The 15,749-nt window shown below is 37.3% G+C and overlaps 1 protein-coding gene across 1 annotated transcript in view; it reads right to left on the reverse strand.

Annotated features, from left to right (window-relative positions):
* The window catches only part of LOC124413281 (serine/threonine-protein kinase minibrain), a 45,074-nt gene extending 29,576 nt beyond the window's left edge, over positions 1-15,498 (reverse strand). Inside the window, exon 1 of the mRNA XM_046893772.1 lies at positions 14,882-15,498. Within this exon, the coding sequence (XP_046749728.1) occupies positions 14,882-15,038 (157 nt within the window). The 5' untranslated portion in view covers positions 15,039-15,498. The remainder of the gene's footprint in view (positions 1-14,881) is intronic.
* Positions 15,499-15,749: the final 251 nt, after the last annotated feature.

Genomic DNA, 15,749 nt, shown 5'->3' on the forward strand with positions numbered 1-15,749 from the left:
TTCGTTCTCACTTCTTGTAAAACATAGTTTTTATTAACATTATTTATCCGGCAAGTAAAGCACGCGAACTGATTGAACTTTTCAGGGGTGTACATAACATATAATTTACTTTATTTTCGTGGTGACTACAATGTTGTGAGAAGCTATTAAAGGTTTAAAAATAAATGGGTAAATAATATATAGTATATGCACACATATATACAAACACGAATAAGTATACCAAAAACTGTATGTTACATACTAAATTCCAGGTAAATTACATAGATATATGAATATATATATATATATATACACATATATAATATCGGTCGATAATTTTCGCTGTAAAGGTCGGTCGGCGATAAGGATCGACTAATTATTTCTCGGAAATCGTTAAAATATGCAGAACAACTGTAATGTATGGTCATGCACATACATACCGCGTATGTACCATTATACTGTTATACTGTGCTATAATATGCTTTCTGTAAATTGGTACGTTGACGAGGCTATGAGGACTCGGTTTACAAAATATATCTATGTTACAAGTACATGTACGTCTATGTATAGAATCAAGGGAGGAATCGATGATACGAAAAAAATTGGGCGCCACACGTTATTTTCTCCTTGACATTATACTTTTCTCTCTTCTTACATTATTATTATTTCAATACATATATGAGTAATGAAAATATGTATATATATATGTATATATATATATATATATATATATATATATATATATATACCAACTCCAAATTGTATAATAATAAGACATATAATATCGCGGGTTAATTGCAGGATATAACCTACATAATGTTATATCTACCTATGCCTAAGCTTTTGTTTACAACGACTAACTGTCGTCTGCACCCATTAATTTTTTCTTTTTCTTCACCTGATCGTTTCTCTATAATTTATTTTCTGGTACATTTTTTATTTTTTGTTTACCTTTCGACGAAAATCAGAACACGCGAGAATGGAGAAATTGTAGAGAAACCGGTAATAAAAGGAAGTGGCGCGAAGCCTATAAAATTTCTAATTCCCAATGTCCTGTACAAAGCAGACATGTATACGGAGAAATGGGAAGCTACACGTATATATACATATACATACACACACATGGAAGTAACCTGCAGCGCAGCTATAATTACCGAACGGCGAAACGAATATAGAAAAAAAAAAAGAAGTGAAAAATGGATAGGCATAGAAAGAAACGAATATAACGTAAGGATCGAAGCAGCAATGGTTTTATGGTAACATTAATGAAAATGAAGTATGATTAGAAATTGAAACGTGGCCGTTTAAACGTACTCTGAATGATGTATAAACGTTTAAACGAATTGTGCCAATAATTCGCGGTCGTTTCTTAGTCTAATATCGCGTGACGAATGTTTCAAGTAATATAATAATTATACTCAAAGAATGTAATAAAATATCTTACATGAAATATCGCAGAATGTGGATTTAGCAAGCAATTTTTACCTCGGGGGATAAGAATTTTTGCAAAAGAGAATTTAAAAATAGACGGAGAGGAAGGAAAAGAAAATGAGGTACGTATAAAAATGAAAGAACAAAAATAAAAACGAAAAAAAAATAATAAAAACTCCCAAGTTTGAAAATTACTTTCGCACAAGTATACACGCGTTGCGGCAGAGCCGAAGTCTCGAGTGGAGTAACAAAAAGTTGGACAGACATGCTTATAACAGGGTTGATTCGACGAAAAGGTGAAATCGATTTGAATCCATGTAATAAGAAAATTACGAAAAATTTTAAGTACACAAAGTTTTCCTTTCGATCATGATTGAATTTCTTTTCATATTTCGGTATTGGATTTTTTATATATGCTATAAATTTCCGTATGTAATAAAGAAATTTAAGTCACATGAAATCGTATATATATATATATAATAATAACCTTTGCCTTCTTTCGTCTTATTTTTTTCCTCTCTTTTTTCCTTATTCACACCCCGTTGATAATCAGCAGTAGAACTGATTTCGGAGAAAAAATATTGCGAGATTAATTCTCGACTGCTTGAGATAAGTTCCCGGTATCGGGACGGGAGAGAAATTACGAAATACAGTATATAGGTACCAGATAAAGAGTATGTATATACATATTATTTTTATAAATAAGAATAGAAGAGTACGAGGAAAACAATCACTGTAATATTACAGTTATGTATAGATTATTTACGAAAAGATAAGAAAGATGAAGAAATCTCGTGAATACTTTTGATGAAAGAACGAAAGAAGATGAAGAAAATCTTTCTCCTCTTCCTGTAATATAACGTTTCAGGAATAGAATATACATATATATTATAAATACACGCAAGCATTGTCCTGTTATAAAAGCGTGATACACGCATATGTATTGCATTTATATATATATATATATATGTAGAGGATATATTTGCATCGCAAATCGGCAGCTGCATACATTTCAGAGCCTTGAGATTTGAATGCGTGCAGAGGTCGTAACGAAACTGTGTAGAATAAAAAGAAGCAAAGGTAGGCATAAAGTGGGTATGTATTTAACGTATGTATACACATGTGGATGTACATCCAAAGCTGCGTGCAGCCGATTGTACGGAGGAAACTCTCTTGTCGCGAACGTTGCGTGCTAGAAGCGTCGTCGTCGTCGTCGTCGTCGTCGTTCACTGCATCTGATTGTGAGCGGTTTGTGTCTGTGCTATGCAGTGTTTCTCATGTTTAAGAGGTAAAGCGAAAGGAAGGAGAGAGGTATGAAAGGTACGAGAAGGTAAGTAAAATCGTCATAAGTCACAATATGGTGTACAGGGGTTGTTACGTTGGACTGAATCATGGCAGCGACGATCGGAGCGAGTTGTATTATGCAGCTGTGTGTTCGATTTGCGGCAAAAAATTGGTCCATCAGATTTATTGTCAAGTTGAGGTTATGTAGTAAATTTATTGCCCAACGATTGCATTTTTGAAAAAAAAAAATAAGAATAAAATAAGTATTCGATATTTAATGCAAGTTTATCAAGATTGTCTAAACTCAAATTTGCTAAACTTTCAATTTATTCAATGTTATCTACAAGTTTCAAAAAAGAGATTTTTCTTTTTCAACGTTCCGTTGACATCGAACATCACTACAACTCAAACCTCGTAAAAATTACTCGATTCGGATATTGAAGTTTCAAGATAAGTGCGATCCTTTATATATACAGCATGAAAATCTGTTGATTCGTATATTTTCATTCTCACTTTTCAACTTCTAAAAAAATCTCGTGTACGAGGCTTTGGCGTCTCTTCGGTAAAACGAAGGTGCCAAAAAAATCCCGGTAGCATGATCTCATTATAGGTCTGAAGATCAGTCGACGTATGTACGTTTATTTGAGAGAGTCACCTGGCGGAGGTTGTGCAAGTAACAAGAAGAGTGAAAAAAAATGCCTCGGTTGAAGGAGAAAAGGATTATTATACGTATATATGTGTGTGTGCGAAGGAAGAAGGAGAACGTTCCCGCAGGACGAGGCGACGCGACGCCGGCGTCGGGATGCGAATGTAGGATATAGGAGCACATAGGACAGGCGGACGGACCGCAGGGAGGGGAGACTGGCATAGCAACAGAAAGAGCGTTTCGAACGAGCGGCCTCGCCGAGCTCAGGGGCTGCTGCTGCTGCTGCTGATGCTGGTGTTGCTGGCGCTGTTGCTGCTGCCGAAGTACCTACAGACAGCCAACAGCCAACAGCCAGCAGCCAGCAGCCAGAGCGGCAGAGCAGCAACGGCGTGTGAGTGAACGAGGCGAAGGAGATGAAAGAGAGAGAGAGAGAGGGAGAGAGAGGGAGAGGAGAGCCAGCGTATTGATCGCGTCGCGCGGGGGAGTGGAGTTGGAGTTGGAGGTGGAGGTGGAGGTGGAGACGGATGTGGAGGTACGAAGCGCCGACCGGCTAGCCACCAAGTTGCCATCCAACCAACGCCAAACCTCGCCGGTAGTCCCGACGCAGCTTTCGAGCCCCCGCAGCGTCCGAGCAGAAGACTGTCTAGCCGTAACCCTGGCCCAAAAGAGGTGCACGAGGTGTCGTGTTCCTGGAGCCGCCGATAGTTGCCGATTGTATTGCGGAGGAATACTTGGCCAACGATTTTTTATTTTACATTTTTAAAGGGCATCAGGGACGATGAAGTTCGTTGCACCCCCAAGCGGCAATCTTGACACAATCGTGGAAACACCGACGATTTTGCACAACTTTGTAATGGTCAGAAATTTCGCAACGAAAACTATTATATACGGTCTGTGGTAAATCACTATGGGATTGAGGTTCGACACACAGACAGACACTTGTTTTACAATTGCAGTAAAGTAATTCTAACAGCTACTTTTTTTCTGCGTAATTCAGTCACGTTGACATCGCTAACTTTAACCTCTCATTGACGGTGGGTGGTAACGAAATTTCAAACTATCCGCAACCTTGTTGATATATGTATCATGATGCTGAAGCACAGCCACCGATTCTCTAATAAAAGTTCTTGCACGCAGTGATTTCCACGAAAAAAACCACTCTGATCTATGGTGTTTCAACATTTCTGACAGTTTGATCGTGAAAAAGAATGTGCGTAAGAACCTATTGCGAATATATCGGTGGCTAACTTCACCTCGTATTTCCCTCGTATTTTCAAACCTTCATTAACGTTACCCTGAGAATTTTCACTTCTTCTCTCGAGATTAAAACAACTTGCCATATTTCGGCCTGTTCGAAGTATTATTCATGATGAAACAGCACGTAACGCGTTGTTGAAACACTCCCGACGTTCGACATCCTTGTGAACGCAGCTGTACAAAAGTACATACATGCGTCGACTTTCAAGGATGTCTACTGCGCCTACCTTTACTTTCGCATCCTATTTTACGTAATCGAAGATAGAATCGAAAAGGATATGAAAACAACGGAACAAAATTTTTCGCACACTGAATTTTGGACAATTATGCAAAATACGTATAGAATAGGATGACAAAACTTTAGTACTTAGTGCATAGACGACATCCTTGAAAGCTATATCATTATTTCGTGCAGTATTAACGCATGACAAGAAGTATGTTAAACCATTATATCTCGCCACATGCACGCATAATAATTAATATTTCGAATGCCTTCAATTTACGAAACCTAAGTTTCATTTTTATCAATTTCAATCAAGTCATTATAACACATCGTGTTGCTAATTTAATTCCCACTCGAATATGCAAAAGGAATAACTTTTCTGGCAAGTAAATGAAAATTTGAAAATCAAAGGAAATCGAATTTAACTACTTTGTTGTAATATTATAAGGTACTAATGGTTAATAAAAATTTGAGGCTAAACGAATTTCTCGTTATTATACCCTGCATAATGTACACAGTACAAAGTAAAAAAATTTGATGACATTTGATAACAATTTTTGTTCCACATAATCGTGTGTAAAACAAATTGTATATTTATAAACGAGAAAAAGAAGAATGGGTGAAATAAATGAAACGTAAAAAAGAAGAAGAAAAAACAAATACTACACGTTTAATGAAAGGGTCCTCGGGTAAACGACCGCAAATTGTAATTCCCCGGATATATAGGAATACAGTTCGCGTGAAGTTTGAATACCCCGATTTATCGAGGTAAAAAAACGACTAAAAATTTTTGGTATACCAAAAATCGAACACCAAGTATTCGAGAGAGATTTCAAAAACCTAATCCTCGAGTTTTCTAACACGATTTGCGAAAAATTTTTCCAAAAAAACGATCTCAGTTCTAACTAGTAATCAAGTTCCATGATTAAAACAAAAAAAAAACAAAAAAATTTCTCCAGTTTAGTTTGATTCTCTACAATCTTGGATATCACAAACGTATTCAATGAATGAAAAGAACAAGTTTGTGTAAAATTCGTTTGATAAATTGGTAGTATAGGCGCAATGGAAAAGGATCTTGTCAACTGTCGGTTCCTTCTGCCAACTTTGACTGCGCAAATTTAGCATGATGACAGTTTAGAAGGTGAAAAATAAAATAGAGGAAAAAAGATGGGAGTATCAGAATAGGATGTCGGACGGTTATTGCTGACCTACGTTCACGCAGCAAATGCTTTCGGTAATGCTAATAGTCGGTGAAACGTGTTGCCCCAAATTCTCCGCTGCCCTAGTATTCGAGTATGTGGTGTGTTGTTATAATTAGAATGAGGCGAACGCTCTAATTTCAGTTTAATAAGCTAAATGTGCGCCTCTGAGAAGAAGAAGAAGAAGAAGAAGAAGATGAAGATGAAGAATCAGGGACGAAGATTAGACGAAGAATGAGCTATAACTGTACTCTGAATCGCAAGGGAAAAGTGTTTATCGCCCAATTAATTTTTTTTTTTAATTTCGATTATATTGATATAATAATTACTGTGATTGGGGTAGTTTGTAGGTGACGAATAAAAGCGTTAGAAAATAAATACTCTAAAAATGGTTTGGTACTTCTGGCTGCGTGTTTCCACGACACATTCCGGAACATTCGATACCTACATCGTATTTTATTTTTGCGCTGATCCGCCGATTCCAGTTACCCGGTACTACTGCTGCTGTTTCGTCTAGAGTCTACAGTCTAGACAGTTACGTAAACGACAAAACGGCCAGAAATAATAAACTCTGAAGGATACGTGTGTTTGAGACTTGAAATTATGACTACGGAGAAGAATGAATACTCTATAAGTAAATATACATGCATGCGTATATCGATATTTTTATTATAAATATATAAATTATTGAGAGAGAAAAAAGTGACCGAACGTATTACACACTTCATCGACTCCCCCCCCCCCCCCCCTCCCTCCCCCATATTGAAAGCAAAACGTTCTTCCTGATCGTTGAAAAAATTGCGAAAATAAAAAAATAACTTGGTGTCATATGATAATAAATTATTCCTTCTCATTTGTATAGTTATTAGAAAATTTTTATAGATTGTTACACAAGTAACGATTTAGTGCGGTTCTGATTGTTGCAACATTAAGACGGTTTATCTAGTTAACGAAGTTTTACCGTAAAATGAGTCCGTAAGATAAATTTATTCTTGTACCATCATCAAATTATCGCAATAAATAGTTACTAGAAAATATAGTAAGATTGACTACGACCAGACAGAATCGTGCCTGACACACGTTGTATTTTTTTGGTTACAGCACATGTGTTATAGCACATTTTTATTTTGTACCAAAAACCATAATATTTTTCAGTCATGATAGAATGTGAAGAAAATAATTGACGAAGTGTGCAATAACGACTGATACAAATTTCTCTCTATGATAACGACGATTTTTTTCTCAATTCATTCGGCAGTACTTGATTTTATTTAACAACGAGGTAAACAAAATTTTGCCGAACGGACTAGGATTCATAGACTTAGCGTGAAGATTTATCGTTCACAAATCCCGGAAGATTTGATCCTTATATATATATAGCGAAACAGGCGGTCTTACAGAGTTCGGTAGAAAATTTCGGGTTTGTTTGCATCAAGGGCTTCTCGTAAAATATCTTTTTCTTTTCCTCCATTTTTCGATTAATCGAACGGTAATTCTAATGACTTCGAAACGCGGAACCGCACGGAGAAACAGACGTTCGAAAAGTTCATGGACACGAACGAAATGATATATTAAATGTCTTGATCGGTGCTTGATGATAAATAATTGGTGATTGGTAATCATTAATTAGCAACTAAACTCGCAAACTAGGAAAGAAAAAGCTACAGAGCTGTGTCTGCGGCTATCTCTCGCTCTTCATCTCTGTTTCTTTCAACCTCCATTCGTTCTCTTTGGCTAGCTGCTTTTTCGCTCTTGGTTCACCATCATCAAGCAGCCAAGTATGGCCCGCGTCAAGAAAAGACCAAGAGCCTACGTAACATTGGACCAAAAAAAGATGGACGGACGAAAAGTTTTACTTTAAAAACTTCCCCCACCCCCTGAAATACGTCAAAGTAGGGGAGCAGATTTTGAATTTTTTACTGTATCTGCGTAAATTAAGAGACCCTAACAAAGTTTCACTTCAGTATTAGTATCACTCAGCGTACCTACAACAGTACGGTCAAAAGCGTGATGAAAGAAAAGGAAGAAAAATAATTCCGACAGAATTTCAAAACGTGGGACAAAAACCAAACAACCAAAATTTGTCCGACTAATAAAAAGAATTGCAAGTAAAACTGCACAGCGTATACGAAGTACTTGACGACAGTGTCGGTGATGGTTGGGTCAGTGTTCTCAGACTCATTGAACCCGCATCATCTCATCCAACACAAGGAACGATAGGCAAGCTGCAGGGAGCACCGAGAATCTATATAAGAAACGAATAGGCGACTTGGAGCCCTGCCTAGGCAGTGACTCTTTGACAATGCAGACTCCTCTCTTTCTTCTCTCCTCTTTCTCTCTTTCGAACGGCGTCACGTCCGCCTAGTCGTATATTTTTGACCTGGCATCTATCTAGGTGTTCTTCTGTGGTCGTATAGACGAATGTTCCTGTTTTTTTTTTTTTTTTTTTCTTGTTTGTTTTTTGGTTTTCACTTTTTTCATTCGGTTCCTTTTCTTTTTTCTCCTTCATCTCTGCACTGATATTCTACACTCGTTGAAATACCATCGTGTTGTCATGTCATCTCGCACCTCACAGCCATATGTTATAATTTTTACTCAGAACACGTCAGTATCTACCTACCCCCCTAATTTGACAATCTCAGTTATTAATCGCCAAAAAAAGAACATTTCTTTTATCAAGGTATTCCATAACTTTCACTTAGGTTTCACTAATTGAGCAGTTTAGAGACTAGATATGCGGTATGTCAGCGATTCGGGTGTATAAGATACAGTTACGTTATGCCTGAGTATTAATTGGCAACTTCCGTTAGTTGTATTCATATATAGGGCATTCCATGTAAATTCGACTACGGTCTGACCTTCGTCCTCTTGATTCGGATTTGGTCCGCGATTTTTTATAATATTCTTCCAACTCTAAAAATCCCTTCAACCCCCCCCCCCCCCCCCCCCCCCCCGGACACCGTAAAAGCTCCTTAAATGGCAATATTTCGTTAATGGTCATTAAATAATATATATATATATATATATAATAAGATAATAGACATTATTGAAAATTATGAAAAAAAATTGAATAAATACTGTGGCCAAAACCAAAAATATTGCAACAAAAATTGAAATGGGCAGGCAAAACGGTAATTTTTTATTAATTTTTGAATTAAGTTAAAAAAAAAGAATGCAGTCATTTATTTTAGTGTATATATATATAAAGAGAGCTATAACGACAATTCGCCTTGTTTGGCGACAACGTGAAGGAATACCGTGTACATGATATGCATGTACAGTGTGTTCGTGTACATCGTTGTTGGAATGCAACAGCGAATCTCAAGGCATTCGCAACAAGGCGCCAGTCTCAACTGTACCTATATAGGTACCTATTACGTATCCGTGCATCGTTTCCTGCACATCAAAATGACCAGTTGCGTTCCTTCGATCCATCTGTTGACGAATATCCGGAAGGAATTAACTCCATCGACAATCTCGAGCTCGTAAATATGTTCGCGAAATTTAACGCAACACAACGAATGTAGCGTTTCAAATGACAGATGAATTAAGAATTGAAAATATTTATAAAATTTCTATCTTCTCATCATCATTTATCGTCATCATGCGATATCGGTTGGTTGAATGGTCGGTGAAATCTGAGACGTGATGAGGAAGAAGACGAATAGAAGGCTGAGAAAGGTTGGTTAAACCAGTAAGAAAAGTCGAGTAAGTGAATTTTGAGAGACTAAGATGAAAATGTGTAATGAACAGATCTTTGAATTTTATACTTCGCTAAGATATTCGTATTATGATTATTTCTGTATATAAAAATTGACTCTCGCGATATATATGAGGTCCCGTTAGCGGACTCAATCAGCATCTCCTCTCTTCTTCTTCTTCTTCTTCTTCTCGTCCGTCACTGTGGAACAACCGAATCTATTTCCGTGCAGAAGACGAGTTCGCTCGATTACGTATACGAATAATACACGTGTAATATTAAACTATATAAAAAATGAACGAAGAATATCATAGACTACAAAATTTACTGGCTTTAATTCCATCGTCGTAATTCTTTTACGAAACATTAGAGAGCCGAAAAAATCTATTCAGTTTTCAGGAATCAGACCAGTTATCTGAGAGCTCGTAACACCAAATAATTAGCTGAAAATGTATAATTGAAATTTGCATTTAGGTAAAAATATCATCTCTATTTAATTACCGATGATCAATGGACTGAATGGAAATGTGCTTGAAAAGGCGTGTATGATGAAACCCTCGTTCGCAAAGCAACTCATAAATATCTTCCATCAGAGAATATAATTACAAATTGCGTGACTGAGCAATTGCAAGTCTGTGTACATATAATACACTCCGTAGCAATTAAAGTGATAATTATGATGATTTTGGATGAATAAGAAATTAATCAATCACCGTGATTAAAGATCACGATAAGTAACATCGTTATATATCAAACTAAAGTATGCGGAGTGCAACATCAGCAGCATGGTAAAAATACGCGTGAATAAATTCCCATAAAATAATAATCATCATCACTTCGTCTCGTCGACCGCAAAAGCGAACTACGATCACATGTAATACAGCAATTTACTGTAATACTCTAGATCATCACGAATTCCTACAGTATAGTTATAACATCTGTTTTCCGCCTGCAAAGCTACGGAAGCGCACGTAATAGTTCATCCGGTGGTGTCGGAGAGGAAGAGGAGGACGAGGACGAGGACGAGGAGGACGCGGAGGAGAAGCAGTTGTCAACTAATGCGTGGGACACATTTACGTAAGTACGTGCACATAGTGTGTGTGAGAGTGATTGAGGATGGAGAATTCACACTAATTTGTTGAACCAGCAACGAGTATATTAGCGAGATGTACAAGACACGTGCAATCCAAGATAGGAAAAGGGGAAGCGAGGAAGGAAGAAGAAATTTATAACCTTTAAGGCCTGTCGCACAAGCTATAGCTGCAGTTTAACGCTTATATCCGCGGTAAATTTGAAGGATGCATGGTAATGTGACGAAGAAAGTGAAGAGATTCTCGATCGTGATCCCCTGTGTTTAGGAAAATTCGCTACTTCGAACCTTTCGGAATGTCTGTAATTTAGTAAACCGCGATAAACGAAACATACTCATATATTTCGAAAAGCGGACTACTTGAAAGTAATTTTAGAATAACGCGATAATGATTTTCCCGCTAAAATATCGTTACGGTAACGTTACTAAAACTTCGGCCGCATGTCTTAAAAATCCTCCAAAAAGTGAAAAAGTATTTTTCACACCCTCGTAGGCGATGCAGGGCAGCAACAGTTTCGCCCAGCAGTGCTGGCGAACTCCTCTATACATGTATATATACATTAACGCGGCGAGTGGCAAAGCAGGTTGGCGATGCAGCCGAGCTTCAAGAAAGTTAACGAACAGGTAGAAGAGCCAAGTTATTAAAATAATTAACAATTTGTCGATGCACCAGACCGCGAACCAGACTCCGCGTCTCCCCGTCTTCCACACGTTTCTTACGGACAGGATATGATACTCGTTATATGAAGTTACTTGCTTCGAACTTACGTGGAGGACGAATCGTTACTATATATACAATTCGTTTTCAATCGCTTAACACGTTAGATCGAATAGGCAACGATTGAATTATGTACAGAGTATAGATTAGTGAAGAAACAATTTAGTTTTTTGGTTGTACGATGCATTTCCAAGTTTTTACCGAATTAACTTAAACTCGTAAACGAGTACAGTTCGTTCCAATTTTAATAGTCGTTCACCACTTGTTTGTGGTGAACTCTCGAAACCTTATCAAAGCTTCTCAAGGAGACAAAGTTTTCGTTATCGCACAAACGACGAAGAAAATTGATACAAGATTTTTAACTTTCTACATTGATCAAACGTTGTTTGTCAAAAAACGAAAACGCGGATTTTCTGTAAGTCTGTAAAAAAGATTTCGCTGTTGGAAAATTTTTCCTATACCAGAAAAAACAACTTGCGATAACTTTTTAGAAAGTAATTACAAAGTGACTGAAAGAGACCGAAACCATATAATTATAATCTCCAATATTCTCCTATACATCACGTGCAACGTACAATTTTACTTTTATTATATTCTTTGTGAGAAAATTATGAAGCTAAAGCTAGCAGGCAAACGTGTCAAAATTTTTGAAAGTAGAAAAATGCATTTCAATTTTATCCTCATAATTGTATAAAAGTATCAGTGGTTCAAGATATTTCACAAAATTTTGATTTTCGGACTTCACTACCTTACTCAAATAAACGTTATAAAAAGTTTGCTAATTCTGGTAGCTCTTACCTCTGGCCTTTAGAAAAATTAAAAATGTCGTCATAAACGTACAATGTAATTACAAATCTGTAGCGTTACCGGTTGTTTGTTTGTTTTTTTTTTTTTTTTCTTATTCTCGTTATTGCTCTCACTCTCTCTCTGTATTCTCTGTAAGGTAGGTATACGTATACACGAGAGATAAATTTTCTCGCGGGAAGAACAGAAGAACAGGATGGCTATTGGCTTATAGGTAAGAGGAAGGAAGAAGGATGGCGGAAGGGAGGTAAAGAGGGAGAAAGGCCGCTGTATGTAGCTGAGGTACGGTTTTACGCGACTCAATGGGCAGCCGGAAGACTTTGTTCCGATGAAGGAAAAACTATATATGTATAGAGACGACTCGTCGTCGATTGCTGGCACTTCTTTATATACGTATATATGTATATATACATACACACGCGCGTGTGTGTGCGTGTGCATATCTCTACATATCGCGTAGTTTAAAAGTGCATGATATACCTGCCGAGTCGTCGTCGTCGTCGTCGTCGTTAACTCGCGGTTGAATATCAAGACGGACGATTTTCTTTTCGTCGAGGAACAAACTTGGAAAAAAAACAACAAAAAAAGCGTGACCAAATATGTACGTAATAGTGTACCAAATATGTTTTGCAAAATATATATATTGAATTTCAGAGATTTTCCATGAAAAATTATCCTTGCGCATTTAACGTTGCGAATTTGAACCCTGCGTAAGAATTCAACTTTTCGAAAAGAATCGTCTGACATTGTTCATAGATTTTTTCGACCTTGGTAGAAAAAATACGACGGAAATATATGTTGTTCGTTAAAATGATCGATTAATTATTAATTATACTGATGTATAAAACGAACTTCTAATCAGTCCGATAACTCTAACTATTTTTTGTGAAATTTATATCTCGAATGAATAAGAAACAAACATATATAAGGTAATACAAATCTAATAGTCATAATAATAGCGAACCACTGACAGAGAGAGTAAAAGAGAGAGCCGACATTTTTTCTTAAAAGTTTTATTTGTTTTTTCCAATATCCTCTTATATCTCGTTTGATATATTTTTTTTTCTTTTCCTTTCAGGGAACCGGAGAATTTACCTGGAAGGCAAAGGTAGGTCTTTGTGGCTCAGCTTACCTGCCCTTTCCAAAAAGGAATCAAATTATTTCAACTAAACCTTTCCGCGGCACGTTAAAACGGATCCCGCACACGCGGGGGTCGCGAAGAATCGATTTCAGGCGTTAAAAATCGGCTAAAAAATAAGACTGCAGGAAGAGATTTAAACGATATTATATAGTCGTCGACGATTTTCGCGGATTTTGACATTCTATATCTATACAAAAATAAGTAACCAAGTGTTAAATACATGAAAATAATGAACGAAGGAGCAACTATTTTTAAATATTTCGAAACTCGCAGTCGCCCGTCACAGAACTCTTTAATTTTGAGAAAACGTATAACCAATGAATTTTTTGAATTTTTTTATTAAGAAGGTTAAGAAGAAAAAGTAGTTTGTTTGGACGAATTACTTCGTCAAATCATCACCGACCGACCACCAATCTCTTGAAACCAAAGTGAAGTATTTACGCGGGAACAGAAAGAGAGATAGTTGAAATTACCAAACATGGCGATAGGATGTGGCGAAAAAAATTCTTCGTCAAATCAAATAAATACAGTTTCACTTAACGATAATCCAAATTATTGTTCTGACTACATTTTTCGTAAATGAAGAAAAGGACGTTTCAGTCACGTGTGATTAACTCCTGCTGGCACTAAAAAAATCCGCTCAGCAACGTCTCAATTTTTTCCGAAACTGATTTTTTCCCACATCCAAATCACCGCTGAAGCACAGGACCATTATTCCATATCTTCATACTCAAAACTTTCCCAAAATTTGACATAAGAAGGCAACAATCGTCACTTAAATAATGAAATTTTATTTACAGGATGTGTCTGTTTCGTTTAAAAAATGCGGGAGAAGAACAGGAGTAAAAACGGAGACCGAGAAATTTGAAAACTTAACTGCATACTTCAGTCACTGTAAATTGCAAAATAGTGACCCCCCCCCCCCCCCCCCCCCGCCATCAATGTTTTGTTGCGTTAACAACTACTAATTACAGCCTCATACTAATTTATATTTTGCAGTCAAGAATTATGAAAGCCGTAGAAATAAAGTTAGGGTCCATGTACAATATCGATAATATGCGTGTTTGTGTACTGCAGGTTTCATGCTGCGTGTTTTACATAATTACTCTATGAGTCCAGTCAAAATAGCTCTGACTGCAAAATATTCGGCTGGTGGCTGCATTTTCATGCATGAGTAGAATATTTTTGATTCAGATCTATTTTAACTGGACTAGTTATATATACCAGAAAAGTCTTCCCAACGCATGTTCGCTTACAACTGCAGAACTACCGAACCGATTTTCATGATTTTGTTTCTCTGGGTAGCTACAAAGACTCGTCATGTTGTTTTAGGCTATATAGTTTCACCCAAATAAGCATTAAAAAACTGGCTGTTAGTACAATAACTGCAGGTGTAGATAGGTACTCACTTTGCTGCTTCTGCCTGGATTCCATAAGGATCATTTGCTCGTGCTTGTGCCACGCGGCATCGGTAGTGTCGGTTCCTGCCATACCTCGCGCTACTGTTGGGGGTTGAACACCCCCGCCACCCCCACGTGCTCCAACGCCACCACCGCCATACTCCATACCCGTACCACCGACTGCCAACGGCAGTTCTCAAAGGCTCATAACATTTGGCTCGCAGGCCACTGGGTTGCTCTGCATCCAGCCTCTGTTTCCTGTTTTCACTCGTCTTCTTCTTTTTCTTCTGTTCTAAACTTGCACGGGCGTAGATTTTCACTCAAAAGAATAAGATAAATCGCCTCACAAAGATTACGTCAAATTTTGACCCCTTTATTAATCAAACTTCATCCTCCTTCGATTCAATTATCTACTCTTTTCCTGTTCTTCCAAATTTGCTTATTACCGTTAAACCGCACGAACGGATCAGGTATATTATAATAATATCACGAAGTCCAAAAACACGCGCACACACTCGAAGAATAGTTTTTATGCATATATGCTTTGTGCTCTTATTTCTTGTCCTTTTTTTCTTCTTCTGCTTCTTCGTTTACTGGTACCTCTTACGCTGACTTCATCACGAATGACAATGACGATGACGAAGGTGATGATGGAGCCGTCGAACCAGACACTCGGCTCCAACCCTCGAACTCGACTTGAACTCGAAACTATAAGCAAACCGCCTTTCCAGCAGTATAGATTCAAGGATTAATTCCGTTTGTACTTGTCGTTGTACCACGTGTGGCTGAAAATTGACTTCAAACACTCCGACAGACTTTTACTGTTTCCCTTGCGTCATCATCGGGTCATTATAATTGCTGCTTAGATATTATTTTC

The sequence above is a fragment of the Diprion similis genome, chromosome 12 (genome assembly GCF_021155765.1).
Source record: "Diprion similis isolate iyDipSimi1 chromosome 12, iyDipSimi1.1, whole genome shotgun sequence".
In the NCBI taxonomy this organism is placed as follows: domain Eukaryota; kingdom Metazoa; phylum Arthropoda; class Insecta; order Hymenoptera; family Diprionidae; genus Diprion; species Diprion similis.